Source organism: Sciurus vulgaris (genome assembly GCF_902686455.1).
Source record: "Sciurus vulgaris genome assembly, chromosome: 5".
NCBI lineage: Eukaryota > Metazoa > Chordata > Mammalia > Rodentia > Sciuridae > Sciurus > Sciurus vulgaris.
The window spans coordinates 97,414,560-97,436,428 of record NC_136465.1 but is presented as its reverse complement, the minus strand read 5'-3'; the positions used below and the strand labels follow the sequence as shown (position 1 = coordinate 97,436,428).

Sequence of the window (21,869 nt, the reverse complement as noted above, 5' to 3'; positions counted from 1 at the left end):
CTTTAAGATTCCTCTCAGTCTTGAAAAATAATTCAGTTAAAATTTTGTTCAGTAGTCATTTATTACTTGTGAATTAGGTTCTTGACAATTTTTGCAAAGCTTTTTAATTCAGTTAAAATTTATGCTATTTACCATGCAATTCTGTGTCATCTACTTTTCTGAGCAAGAAATAGAAAAATCATTATTCAATTTTGGAATAATATCCACCAAAGTTACATAATGGTACTATTTTAACTTTTGAACAAATAAGCACTATAGGGAAGTGAAGCTACATTGTTTTCTCTTAGTCATTTTAATTTGTTTATATCTGATGTTCAACTCTGAGCAAAGAATGTAAAAACTTATAATTTTTAAATTTTGTTTAATGCAGATGTTGGAGCAGATGTATTGGATTTAGCAGAAACAATGGTTGCATCTGCAGATGGTCTAGTTTATGAACCAGTAAGTTTAATTCACATAATTTTTGAAGTGTACACTTTGAGGAATTATATACTTGAAGACCAGTTTGATATTTGCTTTTAGTTTTCTGAGTTTTTAATATAATTTTTCTTATTTCATAGGTAATCCATATTATTTGTGCAAAATTTAGGTGGAGGGCAGGGGAGAAAAGTTATGTCTAATATCAAAGACTGGCCTAGCCATTGTTAACATTTTGGAATGAGCCTCTAAAATCTGTATAACCTTATTTTGTATTTTTCATTAATGCTTCCTAATAGTTTCCTTGTACCTTTGCTTTTAGTTGCCATAGTGATAAGATTTTCTACTTTTTCTCTAATGATTTAGAAACTTTTATGTCCTATTCTTATATAAAATTTTAGTCTTTAAAAATATTTGAGCTGTATTTTTCTTGTGATCAAGAATGAAGCATTATTTAAGAGGAGAATTTTCATAGGCATGTATTATTTTATACCTCATTTACACTTCTCAAGAAATGCTGACGTTCTCTTATTAGCTTCAAAGTACAAATTGTATAATTGGTTTATCAGTAAACACCATCACATTAAGGCGACAGGTTCAGTGATAACAAGACCTAATCAGAATTAGCCCTAAAGAAGCTTCTGAGAAAAAGGATGCAATTGCCGACTACTTTTAGTTGCTGACTGCCTTTTGGTAGTGTGGTACTTGTGTTTTCATATGTATTCTTGAATTCTTTTTTGTTCATCATTGGCAGTTGTAAACCCTTCTTTAAGCAAAATTACAAAATAATAACTAAAAGTGGTAGAAGAAAACTTGAAGTAACTGAATAGGGTTTTGATTGCTGAATTCATATTTGTTTTTTACAGCAACAAAATGTGTACTTTTGATATACACTCTTTTATAGTAGAAATTTGTATAGAAAAGTGAATTCGCTATTGCTACCCTTACCCTCTCTTCCTGTCCTGTTTTCCTGCTGACACAATTGACTATTTAGTATTTTTTATATGAAGTTATATACCTTTCAATTTGGATACTGTTACAGCACATTGAGCTATTATCTGGAAATTTTAATCCAGAAGACTAGACACTTTAACATTTGCATCACATTTTATACTATTTTAAGAATAGTTTTAACAATGTTTCATTGCTTTTAATTTCTACCATTCTTAATTTTTTTTGTGTGTCGTTTTAAATTTTGCTAATCATTTTGTGGAAGGATTTGAGATTTCTTTTTTGGCAAGAATGTGGGGGTTGTTTTATAGACTGTAACATGAATTTCTTTGCCAGTCATGGAGGAAGCTATTTGGACTGCAAATGAAGATTTGGCTGAGAATAGAATTCATGTTGCCTCCTAGCAAGAATATGGGCTTTAGATGCTTGACTTTTACACTTGAGCCATATGCTTCCCCACCCACAGCCCCCATAATTGTTAGTTTCATCCTTCCATCATTTCAATGATTTAAATCATAAAATACCATTTTTGTACCTATAATAGATTGATTACTTACATCTGTTAATAAAAAAAACATAATTTTAGCAGCAAATTATTTGTGATTAGCAAATTCTATTTTTGAATGAAATCACATTAAAATTTTATAATTTGACTTGGATTAAATATAAATCTTGAATACTTATTTTTAGTAACACTGTAAATTTACCTTTCTTGCTCAGAATGAATTTTTAAAAATTGTGTTACAAATGCCAAGAATATTTGACAATGCTAGCGATTATGTTTTCTTTTGTTTCAGGTAATATTTGATCTTTCACCACAGCAGAAAGAGTGGCAGAGGTAATAAGTTAACAAAGTATTATTATTCATAGAAATCTAGATCATGTTTTGTCTATTATAAATGATTTGTAGATCAACTTTTTTCTCTATGCATTTTCTTCAGGATTTACTATATTTCTTCCAGAATTTTAATATTAAAAATGATACTCAGTGAATATCCATGAACCTAATTCTTTATGTACTTCTGTTAGCATGTGTGTGGAAAATTTCTAGAGCTAGAATTTCTTTCAGTAGGTATTTTATTGAACATTTTCATAGATGGTGTGGCATATTCTCATAAAACATTTTGCTTATGCTTCAAAACCATATGAGAGTACTTATTTCTGTACAACCTTGTCAAAAATGGGTATAACCAGACTTTTTAAAAATATTTGCCAATTTGATGGATGAAAATTGATATTGTGATGATTTTAATTAGTTTTCTTATCAATCAGTTGAATATATTTGTGGAATTTTTTTCATCATTGGTATTTTCTTTTTTTATGAAACTACTCGGTCATGGTATATGCCTATTTTATTTGGTTGGGTTTTTTTCTTAACTTTTAGGACCTTTTGTATTCTTAAGAAATTAGTCCTTTGTTGTAAGTGCTTCCCCTACCCCCATGTATTACTTTCTTTTTGGTTCCCAGGCTGTTTTGCACTTTAAAAGGTGTTAAATAGTTTAAGATTATTGCAAAGATAGTTTTTAAAGCCATTTTGTTTTCTAGTCTCCCTAAGTATGTTTCAAGGTATTTCTTCTTTAATTTCTGATTTCACCTTTTGGGGAATTTTAATGTGAAAGTTGAAATTAAATGTGGTTGAACAAAAGCAGTGAATATTAGGTATCTCTGGGTTTCTAATGTTTTTAGTAGAATGCTTAAGAGATGAAATACTTCACTTTTATCCAGAAATATTAAAGTGAGAGGTCTCCTTTCACCTGAAATTTAATTCATTTCATCATGGTTTTCTACATACCTTCCTATGTGGAATATAGGCTTTATTGATTGATATAAGCAGAATTTACTTGAAAACATGCTTTGTTGTCATCAATGTCTTTGGTCATTGCCTAGCATGAAAAGTTGAACTCTAGAAATACAAAATGTACAAAAACATAAAGCTTTCGATTTCTGCTGGACTTGGATCCAAAGATAGTAAGTCTTTAAATGTATATATTTGAAGATGGAATTTATTTCTTGAAGCTTTTTAGATTATCATAGTTTGCTTCTCAATATATATTCTTCACTTACTCTTGAATGACCTAGAGATTTCCAAAGCCTTTCATCTTCAAAAATAATTTGCATATGAGCATATTTTTTACCCTTAGAATTTGCTAAGAGGTTAAATTTTCTCAATTGGTCTTCTACTTTCTTAAATTATTTTTATTTATTTAATTTTTTAATTTGTTATTTTTAGTTGTACATGACAGTGGAATGTATTTTGACATTCAATATGGGAGTGTAACTTCCCATTTTTGTGGTTGTACTTGATGTGGAGTTACACTGGTCATATATTCATATATGATCATAGGAAAATTATGTCCAATTCATTCTACTGTCCTCCCATTCCCATCCTTCCTCCTTTCCCCCCACTCTGCCCTGTCTAATCTGGTGACACCTCCCACCATCCATGCCCTAGCCTATTGTGAGTCAGCATCCACATATCAGAGAGAACATTCAACCTTTGTTTTTTTGGGATTGGCTTATTTCACTTACCATAATTGTCTCCAGTCCCATCGATTTACTAGCAAATGCCATAATTTCAGTCTTTTTATGGCTGAGTAATATTCCACTGTTTTTGTGTACCACATTTTCTTTATCCATTCATCTGTTGAAGGGCACTTAGGATGGTTCTCATAGCTTAGCTATTGTGAATTGAGCTGCTGTAAGCATTGATGTGGCCAGGTCTCTAGTTTGCTGATTGTTAAGTCCTTTGGGTATAAGCCAGAAGGGTGGGATAACTGGGTCAAATTGTGGTACCATTTCAAGTTTTCTGAGGAATCTCCATACTACTTTTCAGAGTGGTTGCAACAATTTGCAGTCCTACCAGCAGTGTATGAGTGTACCTTTTTCCCCACATCCTCACCAACATATATTGTTATTTGCATTCTTGATAATTGCCATTTTGACTGGAGTGATCTGACATTTCAGTGTAGTTTTAATTTGCATTTCTCTAATTGCTAGACATATTGAACATTTTCTCATATATTTGTTGACCATTCATGTTTCTTCTTCTGTGAAGTGTCTGTTCAGTTCCTTTGCCCATTTATTGATTAGGTTATTTGTTTTTATGGTGTTGAATTTTTTGAGATCTTTATATATCCTGGAGATTAATATTTTATCTGAGGTGCAGGTAGCAAAGATCTTAAAGTATTTAGGAACCTAAATATTCTTTCTTTTGTTAAAAAAAAAAAAAAATCAAACCCTGGACATAGCCTTTCCAAATTTCTACTTTTTAAAGTCAATTTTAAGATTTATTCCAAACTAAATTTACAGTGTAAGTATGAATTATTTAAATATAGCCCTGTTATATATCAGTGTTTAGGTGGATGGTGCATACATATTTTATCACCCACTTTCATTTCTAGAAAATTCTTATTTTATCATTTGGTGGAGTGTGAATTATCAGATTTACATTTACATCTTTAAGTGCCTGTGTTTGTATATATCTATCCAAGTTCTGTGGTGTGTGTGTGTGTGTGTGTGTGTGTGTGTGTGTGTGTGTGTGTGTGTTAATAGACTGTATTTTTTAGAATAGTTTAAGTAGTGTACATTAGGGTTCATTCTTGATATTGTATATTCTGTGAGTTGACAAATATGTAATAAAACATATCCACTATCATACTACTAAAAAGAATAACTTTTCACTGCCCTAAAAATTCTGTTCTGCCCATTCATTCCTTTTTCTGTACCATATTTAATTTTTATACTTGCTGAATTTGAACTTTACTCCAAATGACTTGGGATATTAGTTATTTAAAGATGTTAAAGGAGATAAAACCTAGGTATTTTTTCTCATATGTATTCTTTGCTTTTTATAATCCTATGCTTTATATGTTGATACTGTTTTTAAAAATGTATAGGAAGAACATAGTTTAGAATGATCTTGTCATAGAATAAAGTTTAGCTCTTTTGGGAATGGACACCAGGTAATATTTAAATGATCTCATTATTTAGTTTGAAATCAGAAGTAGATGCTGGTGATGTGGGTTTGTACCTTAGTAATCTACCATTTCCAGTCCATCAAGTCTATTCTGTGCCCTTACTTGTCTTATTCTTTGTATTGGTAACAATTTAGTGCCTGACAAAAAGTTAGAATTTTGTAATTGTGCACATATGTATGAAAGATTAATTTAGATAATTCAGGTGAGCAGAACTTCTTTTTGATAGCCCTGACTGCATGTCCATTATTGATGAAATCAGAGAGATTTCTGAATATCAGCTATTAGACTTCTAACTACTTTACCTCGTTTTTCTTGCTTCCAAAGAAGTAACTACAGAAAACTTGATATACTTTATTTTGGAATAAAATCCTGTATATTAAATATATATGGTTTAGTTAAGTCAGCTAACCATTGTTATTTTTGAATAACTGTTGACTCTCTTTGTATACCTCACTGTATTTCTAAATTATTATTTGTGTTGACTTTAGGATGCTGCAGCTGATTCAAAGTAGGCTGCAAGAAGAGCATTCACTTCAAGATGTGATATTTAAAAGTGCTTTTAAAAGTGCATCAACAGCACTTCCACCGAGGTGAGATGTGCATTTTAAATCTGCAACAATTTACTATACTTACTGTGAATTTATTTTGACATAGTTTTACTGTTGGTTTAGTTTTCTGAATCTTATTTTTCTTAAAATGGAATAATTTGTACTATGAAGACTTTTTTTACTGAATATTATTATTAACCATTAATAATTCTATAATGAAGTAATAATTATTTTTAATTATTAATGATACACTATTAAATATTGGTTTTTATTTTTATGTATATAGCCTGTAATTTTGATCCAGGACTATTACAATATGTTATTTTATTTTTATTTAATTCATTTACTTTGTTTGTGGTATACCTTCATATAAAATTGTATTAGGGCAAGACACAGTAGCACACACTTGTAATCCCAGTGACTCAGGAGGCTGAGCAGGAGGATGATCAGAAGTTCAAAGAAAGCCTCAGCAACTTAGCGAGACCTTATCTCAAATGAAAAATAAAAAGGACTGGGAATGTGACTCAGTAGTTAAGCAGTACTAGGTTTAATCCTTAGTACTGCTCCCCCCCTTTTTTTTATATATTTGTATATATAAAATTATTCTAGGTTTTATGAAGAAATTAATTGCATTTACTCTTATGAGGATGTATAAATTTTGGTTAGGGACTTTGTTTATTTCTCTCTTTTATTTTAAAGGTTAAAATAGCTGATATTAAGAAAAGTTATAATCATAAAAAGGATACTTTAAAATACACAGAGGTTTTACATTTCTTAGGAAGAAATTGTCATTGTATATTGGAATTTAGAAAGGATTCCCTTTCCTTTCTTTAGTTTTATTCTTGTCCTCCCCTTTTTCCCTCTGTGCCAGAAATAGATGAAGAAAGTATGTTTTTGGTTAGACAATTATTTTGTTTAACCTTTCTTCTGTCTTTGAATTTAGTCCTCTGGTTAGATTTAGAGAAATATGTAATTTTAGATTTGTGTAAACATAGTAGATATGTAATAATTATCTATGTTTTTCTATTTTGTAGATTATAATTTTTCTAACTGTGGAGACTTCAGGGAACTGCTATTCTATTTTTGACATTTAGGATATTATCTGGAAATTTATCTTTTGGGACTTTTTTCCCTCCTATATATCACTTTCTTACCACAGAATGGTAATTATGGCAAATATATTTTAAGTACTCTTAATATATCTTGTTTTAATAGGGAAGATGATTCATCACAGTCTCCAGACGCATGCAGAATTCATGGTCATCTATATGTTAATAAAGTAGCAGGGAATTTTCACGTAACTGTGGGCAAGTATGTTCTTTTCACTTACTGAAAATATTTTAGACAAGGTTGGTGCCTGGTTAAAAGTAAAGTTTTTTCCTAATGAGATAATATATAGCTAGTTAGTAAAGGACTGCTTAAAATGTTATATATCTATTTTTAATGTCTTAAGATTGTTTTGGAGGGCTTCATTCTCAGGACATAGAAGACTATATTAACTTTAAAAACTACTTCAGGGCAAAAGTAAGAGTCATATTTTTAATTGCAGAATAAAAGTACTATATAGGTAAATATGAATTAAAACTTTCTGCTTGCTAAGTTTTAGTACCCAGAGAACTCTTGGTCATGTTGTTATGTTATTAGGCTTTTGTTTTGTTTAAAACCCTGTGGTAGTCCTCACCAAAATTTAGTCTTTACTAATTCTTGACAAATATTTTGATGTAGTTAGAAGCTAGCAGTGTCTGAAATAAAGTTAAATTAGGCAAAATTCAATGAAAAATATCATGTTATACCTCTTTATGAGCCGCATGTAGCATAGAAGTTGTGAAATAATAAATGTTAGGTTATTTCTGAATGAATAAATAGATATCCTCCCTCAGATTTTTGTTATTTGTTTGCTATGGCCAGGACCCATGCTACCCATCCCCAATCTGTTACTCAGAACCTTAGAAGTTCTTACTATCGTAGAGGCAGTGAATAATAGTTCAAAGAAGTTTAGATGTTATTATACCTTTGCTTTCAAACAATATCCTGGTCCACGAAGGAAACTTATACTCTCATGATGATAACTTATACTCTCAATAAGAGAGGCCACACAGAAAAGCATTCCATTTGTATCTTATCAACTCAATGGTATCTTTATGTAAATACATTTCTAACTTTTTGGTCTTATATTTATCAAGTTCAGAATTGATCATTTTGAAAATTTCATATTATCTCTCAAAAATAATGCCAATCCTAACTGTAATATAAGAGTTATAAAAAGAACATGATTTATAATATGTATTTCAGTATGCATATGCTTGAGCATGAGTACACTAGAAAGCATAAGGAAGCAGGCAGATGCTTACCACTTACATGTAGAACCATTAGCAGACTGAGACAAGTGTATTGGCTACACAAATACCATGAGTGGCATCTCTATTGATGAGATGGTATTCTGAAATAATGAACAACTTTTTAATGCTGTAAACAAAACACTATATAATCTTGCCTCAGTTTCTTGGGAAATTTAATGTATATTGAAACTCTCACAAGTACTTTGTGAAGCTAAATGGAATTAAGTTCTAGATTGAGATTATTATAAATAGGTCTTTCACGTGCATGAATGTCTCTTAGGGCATTTTAAAGTCGGGTAAGATGTGGAACAATTCTTTTTTTAATGTGAGACTGCCGATTTCTTTGTAGTTTGTCTTGTTTCTCTGGCTGTTGTCCACAAATGCCAGTAGCAAACCCTTCCCAATAATTGTCACAGTCAGAAATGCCTCTCCCCAACCCCTACCAATTTTCAGAATAACTTTTCCTCCACTGAAAGATCACTTGGGCTAGATTTCCTATCTGACGGGGTAGAAATTACAGTATACCAGAAAAGAAATACCTTGTGAGTATCTGACTTCCCTAAGAGGAGCTTTAACAAGGGTCAGAGAACTGCTATTATCTGTACTAGGGATGATTTAATTTGATTTTTAACTTTTAATATTTTAAAGGAATATTCATATTTATGCAATTATTCCATTAATTTTTAAGGGCATCTTTTAATAAAATTTTAAAAGAAAATTTTAAAAAGGAGGCATAGTTTAAAATTGTTCTCTATACCTCTCAGAAAAAAATGCTGGTTTGTGAGACTGTGAGAAAGAAACCATTGAAGTCAGATATAATACTCTAATTTGATTATTCAGAAATTTTCCTGTATACAAATTTGTTTAGAATTTTATTAGGAATACTGTTAGAGTGATAACCTTAGTGGGAATAGGAATATAGCCTATAACAGTATATTTTTAGTCTTAATAGTGAGTCTGAAGTAATATACTTTACCCTACACACAGGGCACTTTACCAGACCAAACTGCTAGTTATTTCAGTGCACAGGGAGATGCTTTGTTGCACAAAATTTTAATCTCATTGGATGTTAACCTAACTCATAGAAAAACAGTTGTCAGAAAAATTAGAAAATAGAATATCTAGTAGAATTTCTTCATAAAAATAAAAAAGGAAAGTGAGGTTGCAATTAAAGTAAGTTTTCAAGTGCTCACTGGTTACCCAAGGAAGGAAAACCATGCACTAAGTTAATGAAATTGTTTGATTGCAGCAGCTGAAAAACTATATTCAGAGAAAATCAATTTGCTTTAGGTAATTAGCCGTCAGCAAGGAAAGTGCTACAGGAGTTGAGGACCTTAATAGCAGTAGCTAATAGTCAATTAAATAGCAAGGCAGGTGATTTTGAGTGGTTTTACTAAGCAGTTGATAAAGTAGATAGGAGTTACCAATACTGTTTTTTATTTGAAGAATCAATTTTGAGTTTCAAGTGATTAAAATTAGAATCTATGATTAGTCTGCATGAAATAACTTAAGGAAGAATATTTTTAAAGAAGTCAAGAAAGCACGAATTCAGTACATCATAAAGTGAAATCTGCTAGGATGTGTTACAACTGATGGTGGTAAAAACACAGTAGCAGAAAAAGGTTTGCTTGAGTACATTTTCAAATTGCAAAAATACAGAAGGTTTAAAAGTCTATGGTTATTCATTTTCATCAGTATTTTGCAGAAAATATACAACTTTATCATGTGTTTTGAACTGGTAGTGATAAATTCAATTTGCTCTCATGGACTATTGTAATTTTGCTGAATTTTTGTTAAAAATAAAAGTTGAATATTCTAACTTGCCCTACTACACAGGAATTTGATGACTTAGCAGTAGTAAAATTTTATTCCTTTTTTTTTAAAGCTCACTGCCAAGATGGAAATTTTTCTCATTGAGAAAATACCATGTACCACTGTTACCAAACAGAGTAGCTTTGGAAATGTAGTTTCGTGCATGCTCAGTAAGGTTTCTTGATGAATTTAACCTAATGTCATAAGGCAAAAACAGTGTTTATATATGAAACTCATATTGTGATAAAGGTTATTTTGATGGCAAATAATGTTAAGTGATTTTTTAATGATTTCCATTACTCTTGATACTTTGCTCTTAACACAACTTGTGTTGTTGAAAGGTTGAAAGTTTAAATAAGAATTAGGTTTCCATTATCCTACTTGGATATATTATCTTATCTCAAATTGTACTTCCAAAATTTGAGACCTTGATGCAAGTGCAAAGGAAATCACTGTTTTAAAATCCTTTTAACTATGCAGTTGAGTAAATTATGCCTTAAATTCAGAGTTATTAATCTGTAATGTAAAGACATGCTTAAAGGCAAATACCCAGAATCTGACAGTGTTGTGAATATACCTTTCAAGTAATGAATATGCCCAATTCAAACTAGTCATGGATTTATATTTCCAAATTTGAAATATGTAAGATTTCATTATAGATCATCGTTAACAGATAAATATTTGTGATCAGTTTTGAAAATAGGAACAACTAAGGATAGAGTAACTTCCCTGTAAAACACTTGTATTACAAAAAGTAGTACTTGGTTATTACTATTTTGAGTTTCATCAATAAAAGTTTGTGAGAATTTGTATTCTCATTATACAACTTAACTCCATAATATCTTTGATATTGTATATTGGCTCACAAAGCCCTAAAATATTTATTACCTGTTTTCTTATGAAAAAATTTGCCAACCCCCAGTTCATTGCACTGCCAACATGACCAGACTTGTCTGCTTAATTATAGACCAAATATATTCTTCTGTTAGTTTGTACTACAAATAATTATGTAACTTAGGAAAGATCCACTTTTGAGTTTTAATTAGTTATATATTTAAGTGTTATTACTTTAATTCTTTTTTCTTCCTTTCAGGGCAATTCCTCATCCTCGAGGTCATGCACATTTAGCAGCACTTGTCAACACTGACTGTGAGTAGTTTCTGAAATTTTTTTCAGTGTAGATGATCTTTAAGAAAAAAATGGGGGCTTTCTTGGTTGTGTTTTTGTTTGTTTTAATGCAGGTGTGAAGTAGGGCTCTGAAAGTAAGCTTTTTAAAAACGTACTCTGAAGAAGAAAATTAATTATTAAATTTTTGTACTTTAATCCATTTTTGTCTTCAATCTGCCTTTATTTCTGTTTACTCGTAGCTCAGATACTGCTAAGGTTAGGGATGAAAGCCTAGATGTATTTTGTATCACTTTATATGCAGTTCCACCAATTTTTATAAGAGAATATATTTGAAGTTTACTTCAATTTTAAATTGAAACATGGACATACCGTGTATGTATAAAGTTTGGTGTAGCAATTGTGAGAAGACTTATTTTTAAAGTCAGCTGAAGATAAAGTAAATTCTATTAAAAAAAATCAGTTTGGTCATAGCAGTAATATATATTAAAAATATCTGTGATCAGCTTCACCATCTGGCCAGATAAATATCATCCCAATTCATGTAACAAGAGTCTTGCAACTGTATGATTTATTGATTGGATCAACAAAGAGTGGGGGGTGTGTGTGTGTGTGTGTGTGTTGCTATCAGGATTAAATGTAGTACTGTTCTTTAGAATTTAATTTGCATGAATTTATAAAGCTTAAGACAGTATTTTATCAGAATTTATTTACTCTTACACATTTAATTCCGATGCATTTTCTCAACTTAATGTTTTAAATACTGTATTATTATACTTGTAAAATTTAGATATTTTCATTTGAGAATAGATAAAAATGTAAACCAACCTGTAACATGTATTTTTGAATAATATAACTTCTCTACTTAGTTGTTTTTATTTTTGTTTCTTAGCTTACAACTTTTCTCACAGAATAGATCATTTGTCTTTTGGAGAACTTATTCCAGGAATTATTAATCCTTTAGATGGAACTGAAAAAATTGCTGTAGATTGTAAGTATTTAATAATTACTCTAATACTTTACATATAGGAAATGGTTTTTATAACCTTACTATCAGTACATTTTTAATTATGTTCTTACTAACCCCCTTGTAAAGATAATCTTCAAGTGGCTGATGAATGAGTTGCACAGAGAGAATTGTCCTAGAAGTGCATGAAATTTTAATGTTAAAAAATAAGTTATAATACAGAGCAAGGCTTGGTGGCACACACCTGTAATCCCAACTACTTGGGAGGCTGAGGCAGGAAGATGGCAAGTTTGAGGCCAACCTGTGCAAATTAGCAAGAGCCATTTTAGAGGGGAAAAAAAAAAAAAAAAAAAGATTAGGGCCTAGTTCAATTGTAGAACATTTGCCTAGCAAGCATGAGGCCCTGGGTTCTATCCCCAGTTTTGCAAAATAAGTAATGTCATACAATAAAGAAATCAGAGTTATGGGTAGGCAGAAGAAAGAATTTAAACAGTCTATAACTATATGAAAGGTTGATATGTTAATTGGGCAAAAGTCCATTTTTCTATGTTCACTAAAAAAAGAACAAAGAAAATTTCAGTATTATAAGAAATATTTTATTTCTTGTATAGATTTAGAGTTCTAAGATGCATAAGAACTATTTTAGAAACCTTCCTGGAGAATTTTCCGAGCATAAGAATTGTATAGTTTTCCAGAGTGACTTAGTTATTAATATGGTCAAAAGTAGTACATTATAGGACAGTATTATTTTTAAAAATTCAATTCTAATTAAAGTGTTTATTCAAACATGAGAGGATTATTTTCTTAGTTCAGGTAGTCTATTTCCATGTTTTCTGAAGACGTTTGATTGCCTTTCCTTTACTTATCTGGTCATATTGTAGTAAAAAAATAAAGAGCTGGAATCTAGCTCTTCAACTGTATCTTTTAAGGACCTCCCTTACCCTTTTGGAGCCAGTGTTGTGTAGGACCCCCCAAAAGGAAGACCCTTACTCGAGTCTCAGGATGGCGCGCTCCAGGAAACACGAGAGACCGGCTTGATGCAAAAGCACAAGGCACTTTAATAACGGAGCTCTGGGCCAACACATATCTCATGCAGGAGATAGAGGAGTTGACCACGAGGCTCAGAAATCAGGGGTTTATATAGGAAAAGTTAGGGAGTTTGGCGCGGGTACACATAATTGGCTGATTCAAACATAAGCGGGCACATGACTACATTGATTACATCAGCAAGTAGTACGTGCAGATTGACATTCCAGCAGTATGGTAGGGCAGTTTATTTTGGTTAGCAGGTGTCAAGTTAACCTTAAAGAAAAGGGAAGAAGGGGGAAAGTGGGTGACACCAGATGGTCCACAGCCTTGTGGAGATTGTTATCCTCCATGGCCAGTTAGATTTTGATGATTTGGAAGTCTTATTTTAAGCTTGTTTAGGTATGTTCAGGCCTCAGGCCTGTCCCTCTTTGTTTCTTTTCCTAAGTTCATTTGCTAGACTACAGATTCTGTGCTTTAATTATGGGCACTTAAATTTTAACTCCTTCAGTTGTAACTGCACTAAACATTCCTATTTAAAACAAGGGAAGAAGAAGTGATACATATGAGTTAGTGGTCCATAGCAATTTTGAAATTCAGCTGGACAAATCTGACATATCCCTGCTCTGGAAATGGATATGTGCCTTGATTTTGTCCTATTCTGCTTCTAGGCAGAGCTCCCCAATCCCACATTCTTCTTTTCTCTTGGCTTTGTTCTCTGAAAGTATTCCTACTTTCCCACATCTTTTTTGGCCATATCTAAAAAGGGCACAGAGTCTATGCCTTCTTTAGTAGCTAAACACCTCTCTGCAGCCTACATCCAATTTATATAAAAATGGGAAACATAAGTTTTTAAATTTCTAGCTTAAATAAGCATTTTCTTTTAATGCACACTCACAGACTTTGTTGGTCTTTAAACATATCCTGTTTTCATTTAATACTGTGTGCCTAAACTCATAGAATTCCTTATGAGATATGCCTCATTTTATAAACTTAATGCTACAAACTTTGGGCTTATGGAGGCTTCCATGAAACATGCCTCAATTGCTCCAAATCAGTGAAGGGAAGTAGATTCTGTTCTTAGTGAACTTGGACAAAGACGGAGGAAGAAATGTGTACAAACTATACAGTCTTCCATGGCTCATATTTGCCTCATGGGTTTATTTTGTTTGCTCTGGAGTAATTAAAATATGTTTAATGAGTTGATACATTTAATTTTCTAAAAATCACATCTACATTACTGATTCTTGAATTCTTTTTTAAAATGGTGCTGCTAGTTCTACAAAGGGATGAATAAGATGCTCATTTAAATAGGGCATGCTCTGTCCAGTTTGTGCCTTACCCTTCTTAAGAAAATTAGAAATTATGGTTAATTGACTTGTCTGAAACTGTAAAGCTACTAATTGGCACAACACTGATTAAAACTCAAGTTACATTCCCACTACATTTGTGCTTGCTTTATAGAAAGATTTGTGTTCCCTGTTAAATAGTAAAACTTTTTCTATTACAGTTTTTCTTAAAGTATTCTTGGCCTGCTCTCTATCAGAATTATTGGGGTCTTTGTGAAAAGTGCGTCTTCCTAGCATCTTATCAATTTGAATTACAGTCTCTGGGGAAAGACCTAGGATTTTTATTTTAAAGATGCTATTCAGCTGATTCATCAAAATTAATTTAAAATTATACACACTTCTTTTCAAAGAAAGTTACTATGTTGGGTGAAGTACATCTGTTTTCAGTTCAGACATAATGTGGCCTCACTGCTTATCTACAGACACCTAATTTTTTAGAATATACCTAGAGAATGAAGGTGTCTTGTGTTATATGAGCTATTAATTATTTTAAATTACTTAGTAATTGAAAATACTGGTATTTTTTGCTTGTATTAAATGTAGGCATGCCTAGTGACTGTAAAAATGATTCTCTTGATTTCACAGTAGTCATTTAATAGTTTCTTATCGTCCTGCTTTATTTAAAGTTGGGCTAATAAATTTTGGTTTGTTAATATATCTTAAGATATTAGGAGAAGCTGAAAATTGTGATAATTATACTATTGTAATTTTTTGGGCGGAGGGTACCAGGGATTGAACTCGGGTGCACTCAAATACTGAGCCACATTCCCAGCTGATTTTGTATTTTATTTAGAGACAGGATCTCATTAAGTTGCTTGTGCCTCACTTTTGCTGAGGCTGGCTTTTAACTTATGATCTTCTAGCCTCTGCCTCTGGAGCTGCTGGGATTACAGGCATGCACCGCCACACCTGGCTTATTGTAATTTTATTTTACTCCTATTCATGTACTACAAAGAAATATTACCTTTATTTTTTCATGTTTCATTTGAGAATGATAATGATTATAAGGGCTACCTAACTAAATCACTAGTTCATATTTTTTTAACATTGTGTGTTTTTTTTTTTTTTTGTGTGTGTGTGTGTGTGTGTGAGAGAGAGAGAGAGAGAGAGAGAGAGAGAAAGAGCGTGACCAGGAACTTGTTTTACCAAGTGTGAGTATATTATTTTATTGTTTTCATTTTATTAGACATTAAGTTAAATATAATATTAAATTTCAAGTTTAATGTATTTACTAGAAGAAGGATATATCTGGCAGTAGTTCTGTTGCTACTGAATTGATGAAAAACATTTTATTTTTATTTTAGACAACCAGATGTTCCAATATTTTATTACAGTTGTGCCAACAAAACTACATACATATAAAATTTCAGCAGACACCCATCAGTTTTCTGTGACAGAAAGGGTAAGTTGATTCTGATTGGTAAAATGATTTTTCTGTTGTTGTTGTTACTGTTTTACAGTTCCCTAGCTACAAGGTTCAAATTTTAGTTGACTCCCTCCCTCATTTTAAAATGTGAGATTTTGAAATGAATTAACATTTTAAGCCAAAAATTTATCAGAAGTGGGTATTAGTATATTTTGGAGTGAGCAAAGAATATTTTTTTAAATCTGAAATGTTTCTAGTTAGTGAAAACTTTAAATTGTTAAACTATGATGACATCACTTATTCATAATGTCTTTAATTTTTGTTATAATATTCTTTCCTATATATTGGTATAGGCGGTTCTTAATTAACCAGCAGATTTTCTGATGTCTGTGTTACTTATTTTTTTGTAAATGTTCCCACCATGGAATATGTGTGGTTATTGTAGATCAGATAGCAAATTTAGAGGACTTGCTTCTCTAATTTAATATTTTGTATTTATCTGATAAAGTGTTCTGGAACCTCAGAACAGTATGGTTTTATAAATAAATACCAACAATGATGAGCTGGATTTTAGAATTGAAACGTTTAATAGACTTCTTACCTACTTTGTTGTTTGTTTTTTGTAGTGCAGCATTTAAAAACCCAGGGCCTTGCACATGCTAGGCAAGGACTCTTACCATTGAGCTACATCTCCAGCCCTTATTTTCTTGTTTTTTGTTTAACAATGGTAAATATTCAAATATTAACATCAAGAAAAATTTCATGGCAAAAATAAGTGCTTTTTAAAATTTGCTTTTCTTCATTTATAGTTTTCTTTTAATATTCCTGTGACTTACTATGACCAGGTTCTTAATACTTGTAGAATTTTCCATGTTCTGAAGTTATGTGGGTTTTTTAGGGGTAAAATATTGTGTCTAACTTTTCAAGTGGCTCAGGGAATAAAACCAAGTGCATAAAATTATGTGTATTTGTATATTTATGTGTGTATACACAAAGAAACGAGGAAAGTATGTATTGTGCTTTTCAACATTTCTGTAAGGATAGGGAAATATTTCTCACCATAAGATTAACAAACATCTGGAAGACAGTATACATGATTGACAAGACCTTGGAGAAAACAGACGAACATATGTTGCTATAGAAATGTAAAGTGTCATATAGTCTCTGTAGAAGGGAGTTTGGTGCTGTCTGCACAGTGATGTATACATTTACCATTTGACCTAGCAAACCCTTTCCTAGAAATCCTATCCCAGGATAAAATGAGAAAAATACAAGTGTCGAGTGTGAGAGGTTATTCATTGTATTGTTATTTATAATAGTAAAGATTAGAAACAACCCAAACTGTACATACACAATAGAAGAACATGCAACTTCAAAAAGGAAGAATGAGGAAGATCTCTATATACTGACATGAAATTATCACCAGGATGTATTTTAAAATAAAATTTAATCCAAATTAAAAATATATGTATATATAGTAAAATCCCAGAGCATTTAACATTTGAGGGATGTATATACTGATAGGATGACCAAATTAGTTGTGTTTCACTTGAGAAATGAAGTGATGAGTTGGTAAGGTGCCAGATTGAGGGGCAGTGAAAGCGAGGGCTGACTATCTTTGGTCTTGGAACCCAAAGTAAATTATTAGTCTTTTGTTAAATAGATATCCTGATCTCTAAAACAATTTCCATCCATATGGGTTGTAACTTACAACATGATATTGAACATTTCAAAGCTTTAAGGTGAAGTCAATATTGAAAACGATCAGTGGCTTATAAGGCTCTATCGTGTTAATAGGAGAAAGGGTATGTCATGCTCTACATAAAAGGTATTTGGATTCACCTTGGTAGTAGTTACTAACAATAATTACATTGCTTGTATTCCTGAAGTGTGCCCTTTAGTTAAAAATTACCAAAAACAGAGTCTGGGTCAAAAGTCATAACAATGCACTGTGGTAGCATAGTTGTTTGGAACTATAATAGAAAATTATTAGTTTCCAAACTCAAGTTTGGAAGTATAAGCAGGATAGAATGAAATAGAATTTTTTTTCTTACTGTTTATACTGGTTGATCTATCATTCTAGTTGCATTCCTATTTTAAAAAAAAAAAAATCCTTTTATAAATCCAAAAATGTTATCTTTCAACTTAGTGCATTATGTCTTTTTTTCCATGTTGTGTAGTTCAAAATGGACAGCAGAAACTGAAATTAATTGCTTTTTAAATCTGATGACATATATGACAGGAAAGAAATGTGATTATTTTGTAAATTCCTAGCAGATAAAATATTAAAATGTCAAAATATAAACTTAGTTTTTATTGATTTGTTCAATGAGGAACATGCGATTCAGTTTTAAGTTATTGGGCTCAATATAAAACTTGCATGTAAGCTGAACTATTTGAGAAAATAGGAAAAAATGTGCCAGGTGTGATGGCATAATGCCTCTAATCCCAGCAACTCTGGAGGCTAATGCATGCAAGGAAGATCACAAATTCGAGGCCAGCTTCAGCATGTTAGCAAGACCCAATCTTAAAATAAAAGATAAAAGCATGACTGGGGTTGTAGCTTGGTGGTAAAATCCTCCACCTCCACTCCAGATTCAATCCCCAATACTGCAAAAAAAAAAAAAAAAAGAAAAAGAAAAAAGATAGGAAAGAATGATTCTGCTCTTTTGATAGTTTAAGAAGCTAACCACACAAAGAATACTGAATAACTGTGTCTGAAGAGTTTAGTCTTGTATTTATGATAACTTGTAAAGAAGTTTGAATGTCTTGTAGAGTAGAGTTGTGGGACTTAATATTGATGATATATGTTAGTAACCAAATAACATAAATTTTGTTACTTTCTTCCTCTTTTCTCTTCCCTTCCTCTTAGGAACGTATCATTAACCATGCTGCAGGCAGCCATGGAGTCTCTGGGATATTTATGAAATATGATCTCAGTTCTCTTATGGTGACAGTCACTGAGGAGCATATGCCATTCTGGCAATTTTTTGTAAGACTTTGTGGTATTGTTGGAGGAATCTTTTCAACAACAGGTTAATAGTCATTTCTCTGTCTTAATTTCTAAAAAGTTTATTAGTTACACTTAAGATGCTTCTCCTTAAAAGGGGCAGTTATACACATTCTAATGTTTTAATATTTGAAGAACTTTTTGCTTAATGTTAATTTCAAAGCTCTAAAATTATATTGACTCATCATTAAGAGTAATTTCATAGCATTCACTAATTTAAGGGAGATTTGGTGAGCTACAAATATCCTGGGTGTTAACAGAAGACAGAACTAGAATTAAATCAAGATTCTGCCTTTTTTTTGGTGATAGTCTTGAATGAGTCACATACCTTTTCAGAAATTATTTTCTCATCTATGAAATCACAATAAATATCTAAGTTGTAAGTGTAGTGTGGAGTTAAATGAGAAAATGCTTAGTTAAAACTTAACCAAATAAGTTTACATAGTCATGTAAATGCAAATTTCCTTTTCATTTAAGCTATACACTGTGTAAAATCATATCTTATGCTATTTTCAACTTTGTAGTATGAGATTTTTTCAATCAATAACGTTTTGATTTTTGACCCCAAATTTTGAAATTTTTTTAAAGATCATTTGCAGAATTGTAATCATGAAAATTTGAGATCTAAGTAAAGTAAAGAAAAAGTTCATTCCTTTTTCATCTTTAATCCCTATTTGTATTACATCATGAAGTTGAATGATTTATAGTCTTGGAATCTTTTTTTATTTTTTTTTGATACTGGGGATTGAACCTATGGGTGCTCACCCACTGAGCCACATCCCCAGCTCTTTTTATATTTTTAATTTTGAGACAGGGTCTTACTAAGTTGTTTAGGACCTTGCTAAGTTGCTGAGGATGGCCTTGAGCTTGCAATCCTCCTTCCTTAGCCTTCCAAGTCATCATATTTTTAAGCATATTTTTTGAACAAATGAGTAACTTTACTTATGTAATTCCTGTTTTTGCTTTATTTAACTGTGTGTTGATCATTTATTTTCAAAATTATGTGGGAAATCTTGAAAAGATATGTCGGGTCATGAATTATATGACCTTGTGATTTTTAAAAATATCAATTTGTTTTTAAATGTATAACTGTATTTTTAAAATTTTTTTTATTTTTTCTTTTTGGTACTAGGGATCAAACCTAGGAGCATTTAACTACTGAGCCTCATCCTTAGCCCTTTTCATATTTTTTTTAGAGACAGGGTCTTGCTAAGTTGCTTAGGTCCTTACTAAGTTGCTAAGGCTGACTTTGAATTTGCACAGTTCTCTTGCCTCAGCCTCCCAAGCTATCTGGGTTACAGGCATGTACCACTGTGCCTGGATAACTATCTTGGTTTTTAACCATGAGAGAGAATAATACAGACAACTTTGTTTCTTTCCTTAAATTATCCCATTATAGTTTAGTTGAGTTTTTTTTTTTTAACCCATATATAGCAATTTCAGAATAATTTAATTAAAAACATAAACTTATTTTTTGTTACAGGCATGTTACATGGAATTGGAAAATTTATAGTCGAAATAATTTGCTGCCGTTTCAGACTTGGAGCCTATAAATCTGTCCATTCTGTAAGTGGTATTATATACTTGGTGTCGATCTCTGAATCATAATATAATTTGTAAATCTAAATAGTGGTTTTTTTTGTGCCTAGAAAGAATTAACCAAAAGACATCTTTGTGTTTAGAGAAAATAGTGTAAGGAATAAAACTAATGATTTGATCTTTTTTCTCCTTTTTCCCCACTAGGTCCCCTTTGAGGATGGCCACACAGACAACCACTTACCTCTTTTAGAAAATAATACACATTAGCACCTCCTGAGTGAAGGAGATAAACTTTTTGCCTGAGACATAAAACCTTTTTTAATAATAAAATATTGTGCAATACATTCAAAGAAAAGAAAATACGAGTGAGAACCTGGAAACACACTTATTTAAAAAAAGGAAAAAAAGGAAAAAAAAAAAAAACAAACGGAAATCCTGTATATGTTGTGTCTGTTACAAATGTCCTAGAAGAAATTATGCAGCTAATCAGTGAATAAGTCCATCTGGAGTGTTGGTTTGAAGAGGACTCCTTCTGATACTTTCACAACAAATGGACAGTGTTGAACTCAAACCTTACTTCTTGATAAAAAAAAGCCTAAAGGAAGGAAATGAAACCACATCTAAAGAAAAAGGCATTGATAACTGCAATTGTTTGCGTCCTTTTGTTTTTAAGAGATATGATGTCAGAATAAAATATGTAAAACATATGGAAAACCAGTCTAGACTTTAAAAAATTGTGATCAGGTCACAATGTTAATAAAGAAAACAGGGACTAGTCCCTATGTTATAGCCATATTAATGTTAAGCCATATTGACAAGACCATTTTATCCAGTTCTTTGGTCTTATGAAAGTAACTGCTTTTCTTTGAATTCTTGACTTTTCTAACCTTTCAGGGTAGAATCTTATGGGCAGATATGTCAGTAGAATATGTAACAGAGGTATCATTCACAAATTGTATAGTGGAGACTCTAGGGAGAAGAAAGCACATTTTTTTTTAGAGGATGCTATTTCCTAATCCATTATATTATCGATATATTTTGAGGGATGGGGACAAGAAAGAAAAAGATCCACTTCTGATGGCAAAAATTATCAATTTGTTAAGAGGAAAACCAGAATATTTTATACATGCGATAAGTGGGGAACAGGGTAACTTTAAATAAATTAGAAGTATGAGGCAAATTTGAAGTATGACAAAATAACGTCAGGTCTCCGAAGTGCCATATTAAACAATGTCCATTAAACTATAAAGCTGGATTATGAAGGAAGTATTGCATTCAGGGTGTCCTGAATATGGTTGATTTTTATTAGGTTGTGTTGCTTTTATCATAACTATTTAAAGGTTGGTTTTAAAATGAAAGGGAGCTATCACTTAGGTGCCATTAAAACCTATATTGCAAAATATATGCCAACATCAGTTTTCCTTTTGCAATACTTAATAATAG

At 31.6% G+C, this 21,869-nt stretch overlaps 1 protein-coding gene across 1 annotated transcript in view; it reads left to right on the top strand.

Annotated features, from left to right (window-relative positions):
• Positions 1-20,900, top strand: part of ERGIC2 (ERGIC and golgi 2) — a 34,036-nt gene extending 13,136 nt beyond the window's left edge. Inside the window, exons 5-14 of the mRNA XM_079139444.1 lie at positions 371-441; positions 2,166-2,206; positions 5,834-5,935; positions 7,109-7,204; positions 11,138-11,193; positions 12,062-12,160; positions 15,816-15,913; positions 18,750-18,912; positions 20,371-20,453; positions 20,631-20,900. Of these exons, the coding sequence (XP_078995570.1) occupies positions 371-441; positions 2,166-2,206; positions 5,834-5,935; positions 7,109-7,204; positions 11,138-11,193; positions 12,062-12,160; positions 15,816-15,913; positions 18,750-18,912; positions 20,371-20,453; positions 20,631-20,693 (872 nt within the window). The 3' untranslated portion in view covers positions 20,694-20,900. The remainder of the gene's footprint in view (positions 1-370; positions 442-2,165; positions 2,207-5,833; positions 5,936-7,108; positions 7,205-11,137; positions 11,194-12,061; positions 12,161-15,815; positions 15,914-18,749; positions 18,913-20,370; positions 20,454-20,630) is intronic.
• Positions 20,901-21,869: the final 969 nt, after the last annotated feature.